Raw genomic sequence first — 26912 nt, 5'->3', positions numbered from 1 at the left:
CACAGTAAAGATACAGAGGAAATAACCCAAATTGGAGAAAAAATTGAAGGGAAAGTGAATGGTTGCCTTGTAATATGAAATGAAAACTCAGACTCCCTGGACTGTTTGCTCACTTTTGACAACATCTTAAATAAGAGCAGTGGTAGGGAAATAATGTGTTCATTGGGGTGAATCAGTTATTTTATATCAAATAATCTACAAACATTTATGTAGAACAGAACTTCTTTTTTTTTTTTTTTTTTTTTTTTGAGACGGAGCCTCAAGCTATCCCCCTGGTCGCGTGCCATGGCATCATGCTCACAGCAACCTCCAACTCCTGGGCTCAAGTGAGTCTCCTGCCTCAGCCTCCCAAGTAGCTGGGACTACAGGCGACCGCCACAACGCCTGGCCATTTTTTGGTTGCAGCCATCATTGTTGTTTGGCGGGCCCGGGCTGGGGATTCGAACCTGCCACCTTAGGTGTATGTGGCTGGTGCCTTAGCTGCTTGAGCCACAGGCGCCGAGCCAGAATAGAACTTCTAAAATAGCACCAGCTGGACTTTAGGGAGTAGGATAGTCATGAAGATAAATACTGTCTTTTGTGAGTGTAGAGTGAAGAAAATCAGCATGATTTAATAGGAAGTGATGAGACGTAATCAGGTGTTAGAACCACGGATCTGAGGTAACCCCAGTGGCAGCGCTAGCACCTCTCTGCTGGCTTTGAAGGGTGAATGAACCCAACCAAGGTCAAACTCTAGCTCCCTTCCTACTACCCCTGTGACCTTGGGAAGCTGACTTAGCACTTGTGATTTTCAGTTACCTTGTACATAAAATGAGGAGAATAATAAAAGTTGTAATTTGATCATGCTTGCTAAATGAGTTAATTCATTAAAACTCAGCCCATTGGCGACCACCGAGGAATCATTCAGTGAGCATAACCTATTTTGTTTCAAGAAAATCCGAAATTTGACCAACTGAATATTCTAAATATAACATGACGTTTTCATATTATATTTGTATCTCTTGTTGTACTTCCTAATGTGAGACACTCAGCTCAGTATGGTAAAGAAGTAGCACTATGCCGGGTGACTAGACAGTGGTTTGGGCAGATTGATGCAAAAGGAGTAAGTTCCGAGTTTGCAAGGTTCAAACAACGCGCTGTGCTCTGCCTGACTGCTCCAGTGTGTTGGACTGCACATGCGTGGGACGTGTGTGTGTGTGTGTGTGTGTGTGTGTGGTGCATACCTGAATACAGTATATACATATGAAAATGAAGCTAAGGCAAGGCCAGAGCCACTTCTCAAACTCCACCTTAGGGAGCTGAGAGTCAGCACCACCTGCAGTCTCTTCTTTCAGAGCTTTGTGTTGAGTAGATCCTCATTTTAGAGAAATGGCCTTTTTCGTTTACACTGAATGGCTCCAGGTGATAGAAAAAGCCAGATATCTTAATTTTATTCAAGCCCAACCTTAAAAAGTGGTGTTGGAAGAAAAGGGGAAAAAAGGGTCCATCCTTATCAACATGAAGCTAATGCACAAGAAAGATGATGGTACCTGATAGCTTAGCAGCACAGACTTCTCGAGGCGCCCCCATAACTGCCCTGACATTTTCAGTCCCTTTTATTTCAGTCGATGATCATTCAATCTCACGCCCTGAGGAGGAAGGGCAGGGATTTTCCCCCAGTGTGCCGCAGCACACAGGTGTGGCACGAGAGGATCTTAGGTGTGCCATGAAAATTGTTAAAGATCATTAATTAAATTATTTTCAAAAGAAGTTCAAAGCACAGTTCATTTTTTTTTTTTTTTGCTCTTTTTTTTCATCAGCATGATTTAAGCATGCTGTGGAAGTTTAACTGTAAGTTCAAGTGTGCCATAAGCTACAGAGAAGGTTGAAGGTCAAGAGGTAGACGATTGTATCAGCTTTCTTCAGTTTCCACCCACCCTTTTAGCCTTCTTCTTAGGTTCCAATCACCTTTCTCCACACATGCTGAGGTGCTGTACAGGGCGTGTCTGCTGGCCATGTCTGCCGCCCCACATTTTTCTGGGCCCTGCGCTGTCTAGTACAGCCTCCTGGGGTCAGTCTCACCAGCTTGACTTGTTTCTTTCCATCCAAGTGCCATGTTCTCCTATCGCTATAAACTACTGCTGCCATCCATCATGTTTGGTCCTTGGCGTTAAGTTCACAGATGATCCTTATAGGGGTGAAGACGGGAAACTGAACTCTTCCTCATTACTTTAAGCAATTCTAGAGAAGTTTAGCTTTCAAGAAACTATGCCGATCCACTTTGCTACTCAGTGATCCCACTGGCTCACATCTGACGGTCCTTGGGACGTACCCAGAGGCTTCACTCCTGGGAATCCAGAAGGTCACACGCACTCTGGTCCTCCCTAACTGTCCCAGCAGTTCTCCATGACCGCTTTTAGACTGGTGCTTAACTGTTAACGTGCAAAGACGAGTCCTGTCACTGGCAGTCTTGTTACAGTGCGGATACTGGTTCGGAAGATCTGGGGTGGGGTCTGCACTTCTGCCATCCTAGCAGGCTGCCAGGTGAGGCCAGTGATGCAGCTCTGGCCACCACCTGCTGACTCTCAGTCTTGCTTATGTGTTGGCATCACTGGAGAGCTTTTAAGTGACTGATACATGAGCCCACTGCCGAGAATATGATTTAATAGGTATGGGGTGCGGCCTGAGCAGCGGGAGTTACAGAAGGCCCAGCACAGGTGTTTCTCACGCGTGGTGAGTGGGAGAACCTCTGTCTGAGACGTCGCCCTCACAGATCAGAGTCCTGATGTATCGCTATACGCCTACTTTTGCATGAAGCCTCTCTATCCTCCTCTTTTGTTTCTCCATCACATTCACCTTACAGAAAATCCCACTGGTTCCCCCTGTTCCTCCACCGCTGAATGTGGCCATAGACCATAGTGGGTGCTCATACTCCTGGGTAATGAACTTATCCTTCTGAGGGCTTCACGCCCGCTCTCCCTTCAGGTCTTCAAAGGGCTCTCCCAGTTCTGTACAGACCTCTTCCTTATTCACTGAGAAAAAGATTCAAACTGAAAATTCCCTCTTCTTATCTGTGCCGCCTGCATCTGCAGCCGTACTCTCTGCTGTCTCTTACGCCTCCCTGTGTGCTGGTTCCACGGTTCTCACTCACCCAGGAATCTGCTCCCCAAATGGCCTGTTTCCCTGAGCCCCCTGGCTTCTTCCCATCACCACTGCCCATGGTGTGATAGTCCCGTCCCTAGAAAATCCCTTGGAGCCCATGTCCCTTCCAGGTGCTGCTCTCCTTCTCTGCTCTCTGTTCCTGCCCTAAAATGACTCTTTCCAAGTTTGAGGAGCCACCTTCTTCCCACATTGAATTTTCCCTTTTGGTTCATTTTGCTGGGGCCTCTCATTTGCATTTGATTCAGGGCATCTTCCCTGCGGTGGCTTTAAATTGGCCAGTGTCACTTCTCCACATCATCCCTGGGTCTGCCTATCCCGAGGTTTTGCATAGAGCCCAATACCACCTGGAAAACTTATATTTACTTGGTTTTGTGTCTGTTTATCAGAGATCTCATCCAGTAATGAAATTAATCCCCATAAGAGCAGGGCCTTTGCTTTGTTGGTTATCTGCTCTCTGCCCAGAATTTGAACATGACTGACACATAGTAGACACTCATTAAATACTTGGATCCTACAAAAGTGTTTTTAGATGGGGTCGGCGCCTTACTTCTTTGAGCCACAGGTGCCACCCACTATGAAAGTTTTAAGACAGACCGTCTGAAGGTCCATCACTTCACTTCCAAGAAAACACAGTGACAGCAACACCCTCTCTGATTAACCCGTGGAAGTGTCAGCATGCTTGGCTTATCGGTGTTGCTGGGAGGGCTTCTTTTTCATTCCATTCTCATGGGCTTCCTATTTCTTGATTTTTGAGTATCTCAAAACTTCTATAATGACCTACATATGTTATAAATAAATGCATATTTCTGAAACCATTCCCCAAATTCTCTCTAAGCCCACTACCTATCCATCATGGACAAAAATCTCAATTGTAAAGTTTCCCCTCTGATTCGTGACTGAATTTCATTTTATCCCTTATCCCTGATTAGAGAAGTTGATGTAGTTTCAAAATTCCAGCAACTGTTTCCATCCTCAGTTCATAAAGCTGGTTTGTCTCCTGTGATGAACTTGCATTTCCGTCTGTGTGTGCACACGTCTACACATGTGCTTCAGGTCCCAGAGGAATAACTGTTCCAAGAGCTGGAGGCCTTAAAAAAAAGTCCTCCATTTCTTTAAAAATACATAATTGCTGCCTCTCCAGAGATATTTTTACAGTGTGTCCCTAGAGCAGGAATTCCAGCTGATGGCCCAACGCAGGGCAGAGGCCCATAGACAGACAGTCTGGCTCCAATTTATGCTCTGTGCTAACATGGCTAATAGGCGTTCGTATTTTGATTTAGAGAAGTGCTGTACTTGATCCTGACTTGGTTCTACACTGGTAACATCTGGCTAAGGATCACAGATTGAAAGGCCAAGAGCTATTTATTTTCTTCATTTTCTCTCTCTCTCTTTCTCTCTCTCTCTCTCCCTCCCTCCTTCTCCCTCTTTCCCTCCCTCTCCCTTCAATAAAATGTTTTGGGAATGGTTTTCAGTATTTTGATAGAGCAATACACAGAACAAATTGGCAGAAGTTCAGTTTTCCCTGTATTAAACTCTGTTGTAGACACTTTGAACCTTTTGGAACTATTATACATGTGTAATATGTATCAGAGCTTCCACAAAACCCTGTTAGTGCCTTTATTATCCCACTTTTTCCCTCTATCCAAGTTTTTGCTATCACTTCATTTTAGACCCTAAACTCAACACTCACGACCGTTAAATGGAAAAAACCCCAGCAACTCTTGATTCATAAGGTGCCTATAATTCTACGAACATCTAATGAAAATGAGCAAACATCTTTGTATAAAACTTGGATTCAACCCAGAAGTATGTTTCACTCTCAAATACCTGATAAAACAGTGGAACTGGCAGCCCCTTCATGGTATTTTGGCGAGACAGATGGTGCCCAACACAAGGATATCTCTAAAACTACACACACCAAATGTCCAGTCATCTTTCTTGAATTCTTAGGTCTGTGAGGCCTTTAGCTGGAAGAATGCGGTAGTGTAATCTGCTTACTTAGAATTAGCTGTCCCAGTGACTTAGTAAGCTGGAAAAAAACAAAAAGCAAAATTAGATATTTGAAAGTAAGCCCTCACCAGACGTTCTCTTAGAAACAAGATCACCGCCTCTTACAGGCCTGGTTTTCCTTGGCTTATGGCATAACTCCCTAGCCCATCTGTGCCAAGCCTTTGGCACGGCTGACGAAACATCTCCCTTTCAACAGGCCTTGCTCTCTGGAAATGTTAGTAAAATGCAGCTAGTTCACACTCCAGCAAACCACAAACCTAAACTTTCCCAGTTAACAAATGATCATTTTGCCAAAATGCTTACTAAGTTCTGGCTCTAGCCGAGTGTGTGATGTGGAATCGCCGCAGCTTGAAAAACAAATGTGCAGCAGCCCTCCCAGTGCCATGGGGTTGCATTCCAATGCAGTGCTCAAATGCAGTTTTCATCATACCATACGCTAGGCTTGCTTGCTGGAGGATTCTTGCAGCTCAAATAAACGGTATTTGTTTGCATGCTTATCAGAGGTACCAAATGCATTCTTCATGGGATTTTTCCTATCACTGTTTGGGTAACACAGAGAGTTGCGTGCTTCAGAAGCATGGCATTGATCAACTTAACAATCAAAGAGGGATAGTGGGTTTTTTCCCATCCCCCTAAATCCGATCAGTAAATGCAAAAAATGTGAGGAATGAACATAGACGTTCAACAATTTTATTTAAAACTTATAAAGAAAAATTGGCAGATCATTGGATCAGAGTCTAGCCAACCTGGTCTCTGGGAGGAAAACTTTTAAATAAGATATTTCTGAGCCCCCATCTGAAATCCACGTCTGGAGGGCAGTCCACAGCAGCAGCCCTGCAGAGGAGCGTGGAGCTCAGTTTCATTGTCTTGCATCAGCGAACATTCCTCAAAAGCACAGAGCGTCCCTAATGGAATTACATGTTTTCATGCTGTAATTATATTTGATTTTTCCTGATATTTCTGTAGACGTTTTGTTCATGGTTCCATGACTAGGCAGAATATTTACAAGGTTTCTGTGTTCTGTGCCTACCCTGTGCCTCCTCCCCAGACCCCCCAAAAGAGAGACTAGCAATAGGAATTTTTTAAAGAGAAAAAAAGACAAAATGCGTATAAATATTTTTAACAGTTTATTCGACCATCAGAGATTTTATTTCAAAAACTATAAGAAAAACATGAACAACAAAAAAGGAGTAAAAAAAAAAAGAAAGAATGTTACATGAAGGAAAAGATAGGGATCCTGCTGAGTTCTAAAACTCCTGAAAACACAAAACAGGCGCAGAATATGTCTGTTCTTATTTTGAATGAACATTTGTTGGAGAAAACAGCACGTATTTGATCTTTGGGTTTGTTGCCCCAAGTGGTCCTGTCCCTGGAGGAAGGCAGATGGATCCGGAGGGAGAGTCAGGCTGGCTGGAGAACATGAGGCCAGGAGGCTGTCAAGTATGGACAGGCAACATTCATTTTTGAGAAATGAGAATATTGGGCCCTGAGATCCACAGAAATCTCAAAGGAGAAGATGTAGACAATTAGAAAGTTCTGTTGCAATCTAACATGTTATTGTTGTCTTATCTCCATATTCTCCTTCATCAAGTCTTAGCTTTGAGCCGCACACTCGAGTGACCCCTTGCGCTCAGTCCCTGTCTCTTGGCGTGCCCTTCCTGGTCTCCAGGCTGCAGTGGCTGCAGAGCACAGAGCTGGCATGTAGGCGTGTTCACACTGAGTCTGGGGCTGTCACCTCAGAGCACTATGGAAGGAAACGTAGGCCTAAGATTGGTTGTCATGGAGGTGTGACATGAGGGCATGAGGGGGGGCCTTCTCATTGCGAGTGGAATCAGTTCAGGGGAGTAGTGGGTATAGACGAAGACTGCTTGGCCAGACCTGCACTGTGTGTTCTTATCATAAATTAAGTAAAGTTAGAGTTAACATTTCCCCACATTTAAATACATTTCTTGAAATGCCATTTATTAGAGCACTGAAAACACAATTTTGGTTCTCTCTTCTCAAATCCCTCCAGTCTGGCTCCTGGCCCAGCCACTCAACCCAAATCACCCTCTGAGGTCTTCCAAAATAACTTCTGAGCCAACACCAATACTATCCTTCTAGATTTGTCAGCTTCATTCCAAACCATATTCTTCTCCCTGCTAACACCCCCTTGGTTGGTCTCAAATTCAAAGGCTTGGTGGCGTCCAGGTCTTCTATTTTCCATATCTTCAGCGTCACACCTATTAGCAGTTCTCCTTTAGAGATCATTCCAACTTCGATAATGTTAAACACAATGTTTGTGCATGAATTACTTTCCTTTGCTATCCCTAAACTTTCCTACTTTTTAGCCCTAACGCTGCCTGCTGCCAAGTCTTCAGCTGTAGTTAATCATGGTAAAGTCACAGCTCTGGTCTTGATTTTCAGGTCCTTGCTGCTGTTTAATATCTTGGTTTCTGTAAACAAAAATTGAGTCATTTGGACTCCTTGTTAACCCCTTTACTTTTGATAAATGGCCAAAAGCATGTATTTTCTACCTAGATTACGTCTATGGAGGTAATTTTCTTTTAGTTATCCTCAACCCTCTCCTCTTCTCCCCTAGTCAAACTCAGATGAGACCAAACTCTACACGTTTGACTAGAGATTCCTATTACCCTGTTGATCAAAATGCAATTAATTATGACGTGCTGGTTGCACCATCCAGCACCAGTTCTTTTTCTTCCACCCCAAGAAAACATTGTCTTTCCAAGTCTTACCCACACCCAACTGACATACTTTTATCTTTTAATTCTGGTTGTTACCATTCTAAAAGGGACATTCTTTCCTCTTTTTACCAGTACCCCATCCAAATGCCTTTCTCCAAAAGACTTCCCATGGATTATGTGTAAACTGAGCCATGTGAACCAGTTGGCTTTATGTGAAAATGTCTGTTGAGCCATCTGTATGTATGTCTGAATTCCCAGATGAGTCAGTGCACTTGTTATGTCCTGAGTCTCTGGAAAGTCACCTTTTTAGGTAACTAGATTTAGACTTTGGATCATCAGCAAAAGCCCATGCAGTCTCTTCCTCCCGCAGCAATTATGCCCTTCAGATGTTTTGGTGGTTACTGAAATTTTGCCTCATTACATGTGCATTTTCTTTTCAGGATCCCCCCATGGCTGTAACCCTTGGACTGCGCATGGAGGAAATGATTTTTAATCTTGCTGACACACATTTGTTTTTTAATGACTTAGAGGTAAGCCTTTTGAAAGGTGGGAAGAAGCGTATCCAACACTAGCTCTTAGATGGTTTCTGTATCTTCCCCAAGACGACGGGAAGATAGAAATTCAAGAGAACCACAAAGCTCACGTCAAGAGGGAAAAGTGTATACACAAATACAAAGTTAAATTGTGTTCACAAGTAATACCATATATGCACTGGCGTGCACACACAGAGCAAAAGTGTGTCGGAGTTGATGGTCAACTCCTCTGTCCCGTACTCTGCTCCTGGTTCTGTTAGTGTGTCAGCCACAACCCATTTGGCACCTTTGCCGTGGACATCAGCTGTTCCGGTTGACTAACCAGGACGCTACATGGGTTAATCACTAGACAGTATTCACAGATACCACTCATGATGATAGCATGATCATTACATTTTGCAGATAATCTGAAATCTAACTTTAGACCACATTATTATTCCTTATTTCCTCATCTCCTGGATAAAGCAGTGCTAAGCTATTTCTATAACACATTTGATGGGTTTGAATGTATTTACATTCTCTTTTTCTAAAATTTATCTTTCCATTTCCAACCTCAAATGGCAACACACTGTCTAAATGGCAAATAAGAGGAAGAGAAAGTAAAAGCAACAAAAACAAAAAGATGAAAAGGCCCAAGGAAAAAAATAGCCCCACAGTAGGTGAATCTGGACTGCAGTAAGGCGTGCAGTCTGTGTGCTCGTGACTTTGGTTATAAAACATTCAGATAGTAGAACCTGAAATAACTAAGTGGTTTGTGCATGTGGCAGAATTGCTTGTCAGGCAAGCATGACTATGCTAAAATAAGTATTTCTCTTTTTTTTTTTTTCTAAATGATGTCTTTAAATTTATTATTTATCTCATGATTTTACGATAAAATAGAAGTTTTTACCTATAATCATGAATGAAGAGGGAAATTATGATCACTGAACCCCCACCTACTTCTAGATATCTTATATTGGGCTTTTCATTAATTAATTCACGATATCTTCAAATAAATATATTTATCACACTAATTTTACGGGGGAGAAACTATAGGGTTCATAGCATAACAATCGCAGCCAGGCTTACCTGCTGTTGAATGGGTAGAACCAGAATTTGAAAGATTTGCCTCTCTCCGGAGCACATGCTTTTCTCCCACACCCTGCTGAAATTTTAAAAAGCATAAAACAGCCAAGTTATTGAGTGACTTAAATAAGTTTTTTTTAACTGACAAAGTCTGAGGTCAAGTTTTAGTTATGCTGGAGACATGAGCGTAAAAATGAATGGTTCAGATCATCCCATGAATGAAATGTACATGCTGAAAATCTGTATAATAGCATTGCGTTGTTTTTTTCTCTAAAGGGATTCAGTATTTTTACTGGATAATAAACTTACTGTCTTTTAAAGTGGCCTTTTTTTCTGTAATGGATAATATAAAAGATCAGTCAATATCTGGGCAAATTTTCAAGTTTTTGATGACAAAAAAATAATAAATCACCTCTATAAAACCTGATTTAAATTAATCCGGCTTCTTATTACTGTCTAGTACACAGAATGTATTTTATATATACACCAGACAATAGAAAACACATTTAACCTTTTTGGAACTTGATTTTTTTTTGTATGTAGTGATAACTTTTGGGGTTAGTTTTTCTGTTGGTTAATATGGGTCAGTCTTATAATAAAGAAAATTCTCAGTGTGTTAATTCTTCCAAAGCTGTAAAAAGAAAACAATTTTATGTGGTTGTATCCAAGTTTTATGGCGTTTATTTCATTTGGTTAATTATTTTTTACTAGAAATAAATGGAATAAAATGGCTTTTTTAGTGGCACATTAGAAGCCAGATGGAATAAGTTTATTACTCAACTTTTAAACAAACACTAAAGTCAGAAGGTAAAAGTAGCATATACATGTAATGAATTTGCAACTTTGAAATGAATATTAGTACATCAAAAGCATGTTATATTCATCTATGATACTTAAAGACTTTTTATTTTAGTTCAATTACTATGTTGTATGTATTTTTAAAATATCCGACAGGACTTCTAATAAAACTGCACTTAATGAAATAACTGAGTCTCTGCATATACAGTAGGACCTCTGTAAGTTAACCACCAAAAGAACCGTAACTGGTTGACATACAGAGGTGGGCCACACAAGGAACTAGCTCTGTTGCACTGATACGTACATGTGGTGCATGTCCAGGCCATGAAAATCAGGTCAACTTAAGGAGGTGGTCAGTGTAAGGAGGTGGTGAACTCTGGAGGTTCTATGCTATATGGACTGAACTCTCAAACATGCACGTACACCTGCCTGCTGCACGGCCAGATAAAGTACCCAAGTCAGACAAGTTGATTACTGAGTTAAGTGAGATAAAGAAGCACTAAAGTTAAATGAAATCAAAATAATAGCTTTCAAGAACATTCGGGATGGTTACATGCATCCCTTCCGTCCTTCTGCATCCGACCTTGTCAACTTGACTCTCATACCATGTTTTGTTTCACTATACCTCTTGCAACCAAAGAGTATCCCAGGCTCCGTAACTGGAATGAAGTTATTTTCACTTCTGCTGACAAAGAGAAGAATTCCTCAAGAGAGTGACTCCACCATTAGCTTTTTTTTTTGGCATATTTAACCTCTCAGGGTTCTTGCTTTAACCTAAAAATAACATTTGAGACTCAGATCCTTCAATAGACACTGCAACATATGTAGTAGCAGCTGCTCCTCACCCAATTCCTTAAAAGATACAAAATTAAATCCTCCTAATAGACACTTCCCTGCATCCAGCCTGCCCAGCTGCAGAGAGGCAAATGCTGTCTCACTCCTCCCCCCGAGAGGACACCGCTAATCCTCCCCCTGAGCGGACAACGCTGTGTGTTTAAATAAAATGCTGTTTCAGTTAGAATAACTTCCAGACAAGGAGACACCGGGGAGTTTGAGATTGCAAAAGTGAGAGAGGACTGCTGTGCGTTATAACTGATAAATATCAGTGACAACTTGGTGGTCGCTTTACAAGAGCATAATTAAAAAATTGAAGATTACTATCAGAACTATTTCAAATGTTTGAGTTTGCGCAGTGTTTCACAAGAGCAATCAGACTGTTTTTAGTAGTTCACATTTGGTCTAAAGGATTCCTGCAAAGTTCCTCAGAGTAAAAACTGATTGAAGAATAATTATTTAGCTTTTCCTAAAAATATAACTAATTGAAGTTCAGGTTTCTTTCACTGGACTGTAATCCTCAGGCAACCTTCCAGAGTCAACAGGCACAGTTAACTAGGCCTAAATAAATTGAAGGAGAAGTTAGATTTGGAAAAACCTCAAACATAACTTTAAATACGGAGTTCATGGTCTAATAAGTTTGATATACTGTTGTCCCCAAGAGTAAAAAATAAATGTTTGGGCAACCCATACACAAATTAATCATGTGAATTAATACTTAAAATGTCAGAGGAATTTCTCTAAAAATAGGATGAGAGGCTATTAAATATAGAAATACCTTCTGATTTATTATAATTTTTAAGGATCCCCTCCCCTTTTTGAGGGGATAACATTAGTTTATTATGAAGGAAAGACATAGGAATTATTTATGTGAGGAATGATTTGAAAACTTCAGTGGAATGGGCAACTTCATGTGATACTATTTCATTAGTGATTTATTTTGGTGTAAATTGTATGTACTCTCCAAGAATGTACTCTCCATCTCTAAGTAAGAAGTAATCCCATCTTCTGGAACTACTATGGGGCCTCCATATTCTGGGAAAAGAATTTTTTTTTTCAACATTCCTGCTAACTGGTAAAATCTCTTCACCCTTCCCTTGGAAGTCCAGTCCAACAGCTACTGTGGTTGCATGCAATACCTTGGCCCGAGATTTTTCTAGAAGCATAATGCCTCTTTTTGGTTACAATTTGAACTAGACTCTTTTCAACTAATACTTGGTCACTGTCTGTTCACAGCTTGGGCAGCCTCAGCACCTGCTCTGCCCTTTCTCCCTGTCCCCCACTCTTGATAGAAATATCTTCGTACAGTCCTCGCCATCTAGAATATTTTTATTTTACATTATTGAACTTTGTGTTATAAAACTTAAATGATTGTGGTAATCCTGTTGAGGACTATCATTTGTCTAGCATTTTGACGTTTATTTAAGACAGAATTGTAGAGTGATTACTCCATGCCAGATTGAACCAAATATCACCCACAGGGTCAGATTAAATTTTCTGGCCTCTCACCTATCAATATGGGTAGAGATTTATTCAAAAATACGAAACCTATAATTTATGTAAATCACTTGAACTTTTAAAATTAATTTACCTAGATTTTCAAGTTACCATACTGAAATGGTACTAATTAAGCTTGTCCTGAGTTTTATATTTTAGAGGAGTCGGCTAGATTATCTTTAAACTGAAACAGGATTAATATACTGTGTAGAAAGCTGGAGAATATTAAGTGAAAAACCTTTGTTTAGTATGGCATATTTTCAAACTGAATGTTTTTTTTAATTGATTTTGAATGCCAAGCACTATAGATATAGTCAGAATTTGTATGATTAAATAATTCAAGAGGGAAAAATAGAGCCAAGATGCCAGACCATACTTCTTCTGAGCTTATTTATATTATAAGGAATCAGTTTATTGTAAACTATAAGAATTTACCATTGGCTATTGTATATTTATTCTGAGGACTAGGTATTTTAAATGCTCTCGCCAAATTCCACCTTCAGATCTTATAGTAGTTCATAGGAACTTTACAGATTATTCAAAGGCAGAATAAGACTTCTTATCCTGAAAAGTGACCATTTGTTCTGAGCACTCTATTACTAGAAATTAGGCCAACTGTGTGGGTATACATACCTGAAGTTTATTAGCCTTGGAGTTTTATAGCACATTTGAAAGAGAAAATCTTCATTAATTCACTTTATTTATACTTAATTTTTGTTTGATAATTTTAAAACCTGAAAAAAGAAAATATCAGCTTCTGTGATTATTACCTTTTTTTCTGTTTACAAAGACCAAGACCTTTAAAAGAGCACGAGCCTGATTCATTGGTGGTTATCTATGGTCCAACAGGAAGTCATGGGAACCTCACAGGACACCCTAATCTGAGGACATGGCCTTCTGTGGCCTCTCAGCAGATGATAAATAATAGTAACCACCAAAAATGTGCAGACCAAACAGGATTTTTTATATCTTCGGATTAGCCATGCCATGCACAACAGAAATGTCAGGCAAAGAGCCCAAGTGATTACAGAGATTCAGAAGAGAATTTCTTACCAATGATATTAACAGTAAAATCATTTTTCAAATTGCTCTTTACAAAACCCTCATGGCACATGTTTTCTGAGCCCTTTTCATGGCAGTCTTCTGGATTTAGATCTCGGACAGTAGAAATGGTGTCCTTCTCCAGCCCAAGAAAACAAGCCTGAGATGGTGGGATGGATGGGTACATGCCGCCATCTTCTGGCCGTAGTCCGATCAAATGGAAAGATGGGGAAGCCTTCAAGTAATGTCTCCACTGTTTTTCACAGGAGTGTGATCAAGTTCACATAGATGATGTTTCCTCTGATGATAATGGGCAAGACTTAAGGTAAGCCAAGCCTTTCAGTCTGCTGTTTCCTACAGAAATTCAGCCATGGAGTTTTGCACATGTAATTATTTCTTTTATCTCTTTTTAATGTATTTTGGGTGTTGCAGTACCTACAGTTTTGCAACTGATGGCTTCCATGCAGCTGCAAGTAGTGCAAACCTTTGTTTGCCAACAGGTGTAAGAGGAGGAGTGGACTGGATGAGGAAGTTGGCTTTTCGTTACAGAAGAGTAAAAGAATTATATAACACCTACAAGAACAATGTGGGAGGTATGCGTGGCTTTCTCAATCTAATAAAGGCACCCTGGGTGTAGGTAGAATTCAAACTGTGTTCCAAGTTAAAGACTGTCCTGCTGTACTCAGCAAAAGCTCATACTGAACTATGTTTCTTAGAATTGGCGTGGGGGAAAGTTTGATTGTGAAATAAAACATGCCCCACCGTTGAGTGGATTGGGGATTCTTTGTGAACCCTTGTGCCCACGTGTTTAGTCAAGATATAAAGAAAGGCATTTAACTCGCCTTCATCAGCTACTGCTTGGGACGTTATCAGTGCAAACTAGACACAGGAATTTGCCAAGGCCGTTGGAGGAAGGCCTTTCTGAAGAAGAGAGCTTTAATTATTGGAGCAGCGTTAACCAGCAAGCATTACCTTTCTGCAATCCTGTCATCCATAAATATAAATAGTCGTATGGACCCTTATAGTAATCTGAAATTAAAAAAATAAAGGAGGCATTTACAGAAAAAAATATATAAATGGTTGTTTATGTCATTTGAGAGACTTAACAAGCTTATCCTTTAAAAAACACATTTTCTTATCTTACCCATTAATAGTGTTGGCTGTGATGATCATGGGTTTTAAAAATTCAAATACTCTGTAGGTACTATCTGAACGATTTTATAATCATTCATTTATTTTACATGGGGGTTAGTAAAACCTGTTATATCGAAACTAGAATCCTGAATGTGCTCCTAGATATAATAAACCTTGTTGATCTTTTTTCTTAGAATCAATTTTAGGTGAACAAGATTCTTAAAATTTTCTATGAGATTACATAAGAAATATGTTCCAGAGTTTATTGTTTGTTTATGTTCTTCTCTTTTGTTTAAAAAAAAAAGGAAATATTATTGAGAACCATACACCAGAATCCAAAACAGAACTATCCAGCTAACTATACATGTGTATACCATACCTCATATATTCACAAATACATCATAGAATACAATACAGTAAATAAAATTTTAATACATATTGCATATTTATGTATATTTATATTACATAGATTATATTAAATTTATACTTAATATTTAATTTATACTTAAATAATACTTCTTTTTTATATATTATAATTTCTATATCGTATATTTATAACACACTGAATAAATGTTCACACTCCCATAATACATCCTGAGAGTGGGGCTCACCTTGCATCCCCGGTGCCTGTCAGTGAAGCCCACAACAGATGCCTAACAGATAATAAATGCAAGAGAAAAAAATCATAGACAATAAGAACATTAGCACCAAAAGAGAGTTTAGACATGAAGACTTTCATTTCCAGATAAGAAATTGGCCCCTGGCAGCTACGGACTTGCCCAAAGTTCTAAGTAAAAAACCCTGGTTTCCTAATTTGTTCTAATCTCTCTACCTGTTCCTTTGTCAAATCAAATAAATAGGTTTTCCAGTTAAAATCAAATGTGGGTAATAAGTTTAACTTTAACTTTAAAATAAATATCCTTTAGGGAAATCTTATTTTAATCATTCAAATGTGTCATTAATTCCCTCTTTTATGGTATTATTAAAGTTAGTTAAAAATTGACAAATTGCTAAGAAATAATCTTAACCTCTTAGGAAGTCCCATTTCCTATCATGCATGAGCATCTCTTTATTGAAATCAGGACAAGTAAAACTTGCAAGAAGGTGTAAATCTTGATTTTGAAAAAAAAAATTATATATACAGGGTGCCAAAAAATGTATATATATTTTAAGAAAAAAACTGTATTAAAATTGTAATGCTCAATATGCACTGATAACAAAAGATGAATACAAGTCACGTTTGAGCACCTCTTTTAATCGTCTAGAAGTCAAGCTTGACTTGAGTAGATAGTAGATAACATAGTCGTTTCCTGTCTTAAAATGTGTATGCATTTTTTGGCACCCTCCGTATTTTAAACAGATTGACATGATCTTATTATACCATGAAAGCAAGGGCTGGATCTTTTTCAAGAACATCTTTTCTATAACATCGTAGTTGTCCATCATCATCTATACCTGTATCATGCACACAATTTAAATTTCTTTTTACAAAACAAAGTATAATAGCATTAGCACTAGGATTAGAAAAATTCCAGTAGCTACCTTTAATAATGTCATTGTTACTGTTTCACAGTAAGCATGATTGTGATTATTAAGAAACCTTTCAGACAGCCAAATACTCGAGGTTTGTGTCCCTAGGCCGGTAGAACCTGACTGTACCTCCAGACTCGACAGCCCAGTCCTTTAGAATGAGACTTGGGCACGGGCGTTTTCAAAGCTCTTCAGGTGATTGGATTCTACTGCATCAAGTCCTAGTTGACAGAGGGCACCCTCCGTACTACCCTGTAGCACGAGCACCAGAAGAAAAACTCTCTATCCCTACTGTTTAGCCCAGTGCCTGCCACCGAGAAGTTCTTTAATTCGTTGAATAGATGAGTGGATAGCCAATTCAGAAAAGAAGGATCAATATTGGTATAAATATATATCTTCATTTCTCATAGAGACTGAATAAGAAAAATATCTATACAGGATAGAAGGGAGTCCAGACTGGATATCTGAAAAAAAAAAAAAAAATTCACTGCTTGACTCTGCCTGCCTTTTCCTGTCACAGGACTCCTTGGCCCTGCCAAGAGGGACGCCTGGCTACAGTTAAGGGCAGAGATCGAAGGTCTGACAGATTCCTGGCTAACCAATGCACTTAAGTCTTTATCAATTATTAGTACGAGGTAAGTGAAATTGTTGCCATTTCTATGTTTATTGTTTTGAAGACTTAGTTCTAATTACACAATATACGTCAAAATGTTTTAATTCCTAGATTGTTGTAGAGTTTAAAGGGACATGACAATTCCAAGTCTAGTGATTTTCAGTTTCTCTGTGTGTGTGTGTTTGGGTGAGAGTTGCTGCTTCTCAGAATAACTGAGAGATCCTCTCTCCATATCTCTCTTTATAACCACTGATGATCCCCACATGACTTCTTCTGAAAAAGAAAGAGTGCATCGTTGGTGGCCAAGTACACGGGGTGAAACAGAAATAAAACAGTACTGTTTCTACAAAGAATGCAGGTGTTAGGCTTTTAGGCCATGGTAGATAATACACATGATTTAAATGCATCAGAAAAGCAAGAACAAACTCTCGAAAAAAAACTCTAGACTTTGTGTTCTTTGAACTAAACAGTGAAATTCTGACTGTGTTCTGAACTAAACAGTGAAATCGGAGATGATAGAATTAAATTGATAGATAACTGGTTGAACAACCACATGTTACACATGCGAATTCACAAAGTAATATGAATCTGGAAAGTGACAGGTAGCGAGGGGAGGGTGAATCTCTGCACTGTCCACTTCCGTGGTTGGATTTCTGAGTTAGATGAGTAAATGAAAGAATGCTTAGCAAATGTGTCGGTAATACAGCATTTGGGGAAAGAGACTGAATCAGGATACGGAAAAGGCTCAGCAGGTCAAAAGAGCCCCATATGAAGAACATGAGAGTGAATGAGTGTGTGTGAAATCCTGCACATGGCTGCTGACCCTGTAGCACGAGCACCAGCTGCTTGATGGCAGGAAGTCTGAATGGAGAACAGACGAGGAAAGAAGCTTTGCGGGTTGGCTTTGGGAACCCGCAGCACAGTATTTTGCTGAGATCTTTGACATCGTATTCCAGCAGGGGCTGTGACAGAGTTGAAGCGGCCTGCATTCAGCACAGTAGTCACAGGGGTTTGGACCAGGGGAGCCAGGCAAAAGAAACAGCTGGAAGGAGGAGCCAGAGAGCTCGGTCAGCTGATTCAGATGTGGAGCCAGATTACAGGTCCCCGCTATGTGAGACATTAAGCTGAAAACACATTAGGTTTTTCTGTATCTATAAAGGAAAGAATTAGGACCAGTGAGTAGGAATCCTGGGAAGGAAGATTCTGGCTCCATGTGAGGAAATATTACCTATAATGAAAGCTGCTGGAAAATGTGACTTACTGTCTTGCCATCTCTGTCACTGGTGACAGAGAGAGCAAAGATCTGGTAAGCTGGAGCGGGAGGACTCTTGAGCCCCTGCAATCGTATATAAAATGTAGCGGAAGGTAGATTTCTCAGAGGAGGAAGGTCAGCAGCCTTCACTATTTCTAAGAGATGTCTCCTAAGTAGTTAAAAAACAAAGATCATTATTTATAGGCTACATTCATTGCATTATATATAATATATACAGATTTTTAAACATAGATCCCTTAAAGCAACTACAGGGATCTAGATTTTAAGAAATTTATAAAGGAGAGAAGAAAAAGAAATCATTATGCATTGAATATTTAAATGATGTGGAAATTTTAAGATTATGTTTCATTAAATTATACTTATTAAATTATAATCTATATATTGGCAGCTTTTGCAGACTGCCCACGAGGTCAGAAAAATAGAAGCTCTGTTGAATTGTGTGTCAGAGCCTTTAGCAAACTTTAGTGACCCTCTAACCCTAATTCTTGTTCTATGAGCATAGTCTAAGGCCAAAGATGTATGAAGAAATTTAGGGCGCATTATTTCTGATATTTACAGAATCAAAAGCCATCTAATCAACTAAATTTAGCTTTAAAAAATTCTGGTGCATCTACATGGTAGAGTATTGGCACACATTGTTGTGTTGGGAGAGGGGAAATAATAGATGATATCAACTAATAGGCTCAGGATATTACAATAAATAAAACCCAATACGAAATTATATGATCCTAATGAGGAGAAAAAAACCTCTATACAAACAGAAACACTAAAAATAAGTGCACATGTACACCATGGAATACTATGCAGCCATAAAGAAAGATGGAGACTTTACCTCCTTCTTGTTTACATGGATGGAGCTGGAAAATGTTCTTCTTAGCAAAGTATTTCAAGAATGGAAGAAAAAGTATCCAATGTACTCAACCCTACTATGAAACTAATAGTTAGCTATCATAGGAAAGCTATAACCCAATTTTAGCCCAAGAATACAGGAAAAGGGGAGAGGGCAGAGAGGGGAGAGGGGAGGATGGGTGAAGGGAGGGGGATTGTTGGGATCATGCCTATGATCTATCCTATAAGGGTATATGTGAATCCTTCTAAATGTGGAATATAAATGTCTTAACACAACAACTATGAGAATGACATGAAGGCTATGTTGGCCAATTGGATGAGAATATTTCAAATTGTATATGGAAACAACACACTGTACCCCATGATAGCATTAATGTGCACAACTATGATTTAATAAAAAAAGATATACTATAAAACATAAAAAGATAATAGTAAATGGATAAAACGGACAGAACAAGGTAGGTAGTTCTCCAGGTAGTTGAATAACAATTAATTCTTTTCATTTCCTTCTTCATATTTTCTGTCTTTCTTAAATTTTCTATTAAAAATATATAAAATGTTTGTAATTTAAACGGAAATGATGTCACTGAATAGCACACAGTGTAAGTGGTGAGACTTCGGATCAAAACCCCACATCTCTAAACTCCAAAAGGCCATGCTTCATCGTTGTACACCATGTTTGCATTCTGTAACTTTTACCTGTACATGACTTTAAATAGTACATTATTTTGACAAAATATAATGTAGAACTTTAAGTGTCACAATACAGTTGTGGACTTGTGTTTCATTCTGAATGATCTGCCATGATTTGGTGAGTAGCTGCTAATAGGCAGTAACTTCTGAATACTCAAAGGGCACACTTATTACGGAATTTAGAGACCCCAGTGACAATTTTAAATCTATTACGCATTATTTAGTGTTAGAAAACAGATGTATGTATTTTCTCCCTGTTTTAGGAGTAACTGCGTGAATGTCTTGGTAACAACAACCCAGCTGATCCCAGCGCTCGCGAAGGTCCTGCTCTATAGTTTAGGCGGTGCTTTCCCCATTGAGAATATTTACAGTGCAACTAAAATAGGTAAAGAAGTTGTTTTAAACTCTGTATGGAACGTGTCCATGTCTGTGTGCCTCTGCATGGCTCCCTTTCCCATAATTTCATTGTTAATACACGAAGCAAATTTGGATAAAGTTGGAGAGTCTTCTACAACTCCCTGTATGTATGTGATGAATTTTACTAAGACTGTTAGATGGTAAAATTCTGAACTCAGTATCTGGGTAGCTCTATATATTTCACAGAACATTTCAGCACATGTTATCTAAATCACATGTAGTATCTCCAGCCATGGTATTTAATAGTTTCATTAGAATGGGGTATAGTATTATATCCCTGCATACACAATCATCTAGAGCCAAGATAAAAATGCAGTTTTGGCATTACATGGGGGTCTTGGATGGATTGAACTAGTATGCTTAATTATGGGGGAAAAATAAAAAATTTCATAAATAGGAAAACAAAATAGAATATTCATAACACACGATGAGTGGCTGAAAATCCACATCTCCAAAAGTATGCAGTAGCGATCCAAGAACTACCCCCTTGTTTATTTAGTTATTAGCTAACTGTGGAGTCATCTTGGACTCTAAGTGGCTTTCACAGATTCAGAATGCTAGTAAACATTCAAAAATACAACTTCATCAGCTTCTGCTATCTTGAAAGAGTTAAAAGAAAACTGCTCATGTCTTCCACTGTCTGTCAAGGAAATGCCTGAGAAAATAAATGGGTTGTGTAATGTGCCCTGAAGGTCAACAAACTTAGGCCTGGCACACTGACAAGAAAGCTTCAAAATCCTAAAATCCCCCACCAAAAATAACTTTCCTTGGCCCTTGAGGAGGTCTGATATTGGCTCTGGCAACGGAGCCCCCAGGTGCAGCTGTTCCAGTAGAGTTTAAGAGAGCCATTCCATAAAGTAAATTCCACATTGTCTGAGCACTGAAGTTCAGAGCCTGGACAGCAGTGCCAGACACTTTTTATTTAAATGTATTTATGTTAGCAGTGTTACTGCATAAAAGGTAATTTTGCTTTATGGCAAACCAAATAACTTTATACCAAGATAAACATTTATTTTAGTTAAGGAAATATTCTTTTTTATGGGCAATATTGTCCCTTATATTTAATCAGAAACAAATTACTTTTATTTGTCCCCTTCAAGCTAGAATTTTTTTTTTTTTTTTTTTTTTTGGCGTTTTGAACTATCAGATTAAGTAAAAAGACAAAAGTAGCCATGGATATATGAAATTCTAAGAATGAAATTTAGAGAATAATACCAGGGTTGAAAAAAAGACCAGGTAGAAATTGCATGGTGGTGTTCCCTTAGTGCAGTCACAGGCTACCAGTCTTACCAGTGCTGTGGCCTCATCGGACAGCACCCTTAGTGCAAGTGCTGAGCAGACTAGCTCTCACCCACTTGAAGAAAGGAGTTGTTCATCAAGGCAAATCCACACCTTAGTATTCCTTCTCTCTTTGGAGGTGAACCTTCAGGACTTTTCAGAATAACATATTCGACTCCCTTATCTATGCTACTTAAAATAAATTAGATAAAATTGATATGCAGAATTAAACAACAAAGGTTGTTAAAAACACATAGTTGCCTGTAATAAAGTTGGCCCAGTCCTCTTTTGGTGGAGTAAAACATGCGAACATTTTCTGTAGGTCCAGTGCTTAACCCTTGTGACATTTTTGAAGCACGAAACACATTTGTTGAAAATCTGTCCTAAGTAAAGATTTATGTTATTCAAGCACGTGTGTCGATTTCATAAACCCAGAGGCTGTAAGCTAGTTCAAGAGATGTTCAAGAGACATTAACACTTTATGAATCTTTAGGTTAATGAATGGAATGGCTGGAAGAATAAGCAGTGCATTGTTTTTCAGGCAAGGAAAGCTGTTTTGAGCGTATAGTGTCCAGATTTGGCACTAACATAACTTATGTTGTGATTGGAGATGGCCGAGATGAGGAGCATGCCGCTAACCAGGTAACTTCACTCTGAACTTTATCTCGTTTATCTTCCAGGAAAAGAAAGTTGCTTTGAACGAATAATGCAAAGGTTTGGCAGAAAAGTAGTGTATGTTGTAATTGGGGATGGTGTAGAAGAAGAACAGGCAGCAAAAAAGGTAACCTGTCTCCAACAATGTCGGTGTGATACTTCTGATGCAAGCCTTTTTGTTTGCATTTCTGTAGTTTGGCCCAATGGCAGCTTGACAAAAGATTGAAATTCATAGACGCAAAGCAATAAGAGCATGAGAGGGTCAATACTTACATTCAAATAAACCATTTGGAGTCTAGCATTTTTTGCCTGAAATTGATGGGAAAAGCAGGAAAATTTAGTTCTATCTATATCTGACTGTCTGTGTGTATGAAGAAAATTTAATGAAAATAGATATTTGTGTATGTGTACCTAATAAATTTAACACGTAATTCATCCAGATATAGATGACTTAGGGAAGATGGGGGAAATAACCATTGTTAAGCACTGAAATTTAACAAGATAAAGAAGTCGAATGAGCTCCATGCAGAAATTGTGTGAGTGGCTCATGAGTCTCCTAGACCATGTGATCTTTGGGAGCGCCTAAAACAAGTATGCTCCATGATGGTGAAAGCCAAGGTTGGATTTAATAGCTGTAGAAAAGCCTCTGTAAGTGATTTTAATCAATACTATTGGAATGAGTTGTTACTCAGATCCTGTTATGCCAACTTGTCTTAAAGGCAAAGTGCCTCACCTCTTCCAGAAGAAGTGCATCTGGTTTGGTGAGCCATTGACCCATGATTGAAGCCTGGCTTTGAGCATACTCAGAAGACCTCATAGGCTTATCTAAGTATTTAAATAAGGCTTTTCATCTGGCCCATATTTCTGAAGAAGAGACAAAGGCAGTTAAAAACCATTAAATGTTTGGTTCAGTATCTAAAGAAGAATGCTATCAGAATTGGCCCCTGACACCACACTGCCACTCAAAACAATACCAAAATCTGTTTCCTTCCCTGAGTAATAATGAAATGCCATCCAGCCAAGATAGAATTTAAAAAACAAAGGAAAATGATGAATTGATATTTTAAACAATAAAATTATCATTGTTTTACATAGAAAGAATATGTTCCTTATTATCTCAAGGAAATATTAAATTGTCATCTAATAAAGCCTTCACCAAACTCTTGTGCTGGAGTGCTTAGCTGATTTCTAATTTCCAAAAAAAAAAAATCAACATAAACACTTTTGTAGAAAAGTTCATGGCTATGATAGAAAGAGAAAGGAAACAATTTGTGTTTCTGGTACATTTAAATCAAGCAAAATCAGGAAAAAGGAAAAGCTTTTCCATTTTAGAAGGTTTTGTGACAGTGTTGGCAGCCATACTTGAAATTGTCCATGATTTTCCATACCATTAAGAGAGCGGGGTGCAGACTCTGCCTCCCACAGAGCGCCTCGGTCTTCACCAGCAGTGTCAGTGACCCAAGACAGCACACCGGCCCCACAACGTTTTGTATGAGGTCAAGACTGCAACCTCAAAAAACAACTTTCATGACTGACTGCTGCTTGAAATGTTTCCAGTCATGTGCAATTGGAATATCTGGAGTTTGTCAATGTCCTGAGTCTATGTCGTTTTGATTTTTCATATTGGCACCATAATTACACACAACCAATAGCAGTTAATGATGTGGCCACTCCAGGGAACATTTATACGTCTTTTAGCCTATGTGAAATTCACATGTGTCCAGGTAAGGAGTGATATAATTCCCTTTTCCAAACCAATTACAGTATATGCCTTTGACAGTTAAAACTGACTGAGTTTTACCTCGAGTTATCCACGGTGTGAAAGCTAGACTTGCTTTCCACCCGAAACTTCAAGAGAAAAAGATGTGGATCCAAATGGATAAGAGTCTCAGATAGAATGAATGCTATTTCCAAATGGTTGTTTATGTAGGTACAGTTTTGGTGATGGTGAAGTCTTATAATTCTATTTTGAAACACAGGTGGTTGGTTTCTCTAGTACCCAAAATGCATGCTTTTCTTTGGATGTAGCAGTAATCGCATGTGTAGAAGTATTAAATACTGTTTTGTTATTACAAATAGATCTGAGCTGAATCCAAAAAAAAGTAAAAAAAGGTCACTTCTGGGTGAATTTCTGTGCTTTAGTTTGCCCTAACATATACTATTTGAGAAATTTAAGAAGAGATCTCAAAGTTTCAGAATAAGTACGTATAACTTCTCACTCCTATAGAAATACGTAATGTGGGCTGCATATGGAATTGAAAATGTCTTAGAAGCCACATTCTTAAAATGTAAAAAGAAACAGGTAGAACTGATTTTAATACTATATATTTTTAATTAATCCAATTTATTCAGAACATTATCATCTCAACACCTACTCAATGTAAAAATTATTGATGTGATGGTTACATTTTTTTTGTTGTTCTCAGGCTTTGAAATTCAGTCTGTATTTTAAACTGGACTAACTGCATTTTGGGTGCCAAATAGTCCCATGTGGCCAGTGGCTACTATATTAGGCAGCACAGAGTTATATAGCAGTTGTAAAAATTATTACAATGCTTAATTTTTTAAAGTCCTGGCCATGTTTCCTATGTATGTGTTTCTGTTACATACATGAACATATGTTTCATGCATATGTAATCTGGGGGGTGCCCTCTGCTCAAACTCATCATCCTGTTTTCTTTTTTTCATTATCTTCCCCAGTGGGGTCCTTTTAGACTTTTTATCCTCATTGCCACCTTTTATGAAATTTTAAATCCACATATACGCTATATACTGATATATCTTTGGAAGGCCACAAACCACTGTAGTAGCTAAGATACTCTGCTCCACAAGAACCTGCTTTTGTCCCCTTAGGAATATCTTACCCCATCCCCCCCCCCAAAATGTATGTTACAGGACTTTCTCTCCACTCCATGCCAGTGAGATAAATCAGGTTGACTGCACTGGCTTAAGTTATTAGCAATCCCAAACAAGTAAGAAGGTTATTCTCACATTTCTTCCTACTTTAAATAATCCAGCTTCAAATTATTTTTTACATAGAAGGGAATTTACCCTCTTTTTCTCTTCAATAAATCATGCCTGTAATCCCAGCACTGTGGGAGGCTGAGGCTGGAGGACTGCTTGAGCTCAGGAGTTTGAGGCTTGTCTGAACCAGAGTAAGACCCCCAATTCATGAAAAAAATGGAAAAACCCAGCCAGGTGCCTTGGCAAGCACCTGTAATCCCAGCAGCTTTGGAGGCTGCAGAATGCCTACAGCCAGAGTCTGAGGTTGCAGTGAGCTGTGACACCATTGCACTCTGCTCAGGGCATAGAGTAGGACTCTGTCTCGACAAAACAACAACAACAACAAAAAGGAAAGTTTAGGGCTCAAGAAGTTTATCATTGTATTTTATTTTAAACTGAGAGATGGACCTTTAGGAGTGATGCATTGATTAAAACTTGCTTTTGGCCAAGTGTGGTGGCTCATGCCTGTAATCCTAGCACTTTGAGAGGCTGAGGCTGGAGGATCAGTCGAGGTCAGGAGCTCAAGACCAGCCTGAGCAAGAGTGAGGCCCTGTCTCTACAAAAAATAGAGAACTTAGCTGGATGTGGTGGCACACACCTTCAGTCCCAGCTACTTGGGAGGCTGAGGTAGGAGGGATCACTTGAGCCCAGGAACTTGAGGTTGCAGTAAGTTATGATGACGCCACTGCATTCTAGCCTGGGTGACAGAGCAAGACTCTGTCTCAAAACAACATCAACAAAAACTTGCTTCCCATCAGCCGGGGAGGATTTTGATGCCAGCTTGATTTTCCAGATGTTGATGTTGGTAACGATGCATGTTAGAATAAATAGTAAAGAGCCTGAAACATTTCATTTATTATGACTAAAATCCAGTTCAGATCTATTTATTAGTTTGACGATGCCAAGCCTTCAGACGTGGTCACCCCTCCTTTTGAACCCCCTCCCTTGAACTTGGGTGGACTGCACACCCTTGTGTGCACTGCTGCTTCACTGAGACAATGTTCATGATCTCTCTCCATTCCTCATCCCCTCCCCTCTTCTGCTCTCCTGTCTTAACCACACAGCACAACATGCCCTTTTGGAGAATATCAAGTCACTCAGACCTCTTGGCTCTACATCAAGCACTGGAATTAGAGTATTTGTAAACTGTGTTCTCCAGCCGGAGATCCGTCTTTTATATTTCAAGTACACTGAATTTTTATGTGTGATTCAATGCCTCTGGCTCTACACATATAAATTGTCTTAAAGGATGAAATCACATTTGGAATGAAGATTCCAGAATGAAGAATTCAGATGGCTGAATGGAATTAAACTTTAGTGCTACAGAAAGAAAACTCTATGGTCTTATATTTACAACACTTTAATGGTTCAAAAAAAAAAAAATCTGTGGAGGTTGCTGGTCCAAACCAAATGAGTCCTAACTGGAATTAACAGCTTTGGCAAAGAACTCTTACCCCGGCAAAGCAGCCGCACACCTGCTCCATCCGACAAGGTGGTCAACTACATTCCTCACAATGGGAGATCTTCTCAGCCCTGAGGTTTGAATCTGACTTTAGCCTACCTAGCCCAGAAAATCTGAATTGGAATGCACTCAGCCTGGATAAGGACAGTCCTATCTAGACCTGTAATTTGTGTAAATTATGGATGAAAATAATTTACTGTGACTTTATTAGCAGCTGACTTTGAAAGTGGATGCAATTTTTCTTTCATTTGTCTGGGAGGGGAAAGGGAGGGGAAATGGGAATATAATATTGTCTCTTTTTTAAGTTTGGCAACCAGAATGTCCATACTGATGTGTTGTGCCTTAAAGACAAGACAGCGTTTGTGTGTTACAATGTAACTTTGGTTTAAAAAAAAAAAATCTC

At 39.1% G+C, this 26912-nt stretch overlaps 1 protein-coding gene across 1 annotated transcript in view; it reads left to right on the top strand.

The window, feature by feature from the left end:
- EYA4 (EYA transcriptional coactivator and phosphatase 4) overlaps positions 1-26547 on the top strand; it is an 85689-nt gene extending 59142 nt beyond the window's left edge. Inside the window, exons 11-17 of the mRNA XM_012805448.2 lie at positions 8276-8365; positions 13870-13928; positions 14036-14196; positions 16788-16902; positions 19959-20080; positions 22071-22171; positions 26112-26547. Of these exons, the coding sequence (XP_012660902.2) occupies positions 8276-8365; positions 13870-13928; positions 14036-14196; positions 16788-16902; positions 19959-20080; positions 22071-22171; positions 26112-26192 (729 nt within the window). The 3' untranslated portion in view covers positions 26193-26547. The remainder of the gene's footprint in view (positions 1-8275; positions 8366-13869; positions 13929-14035; positions 14197-16787; positions 16903-19958; positions 20081-22070; positions 22172-26111) is intronic.
- Positions 26548-26912: the final 365 nt, after the last annotated feature.

The sequence above is a fragment of the Otolemur garnettii genome, unplaced genomic scaffold (genome assembly GCF_000181295.1).
Source record: "Otolemur garnettii isolate 467f Iridium unplaced genomic scaffold, OtoGar3 scaffold00042, whole genome shotgun sequence".
Lineage (NCBI taxonomy): Eukaryota > Metazoa > Chordata > Mammalia > Primates > Galagidae > Otolemur > Otolemur garnettii.
This window is presented reverse-complemented; position numbering and strand designations above follow the sequence as displayed.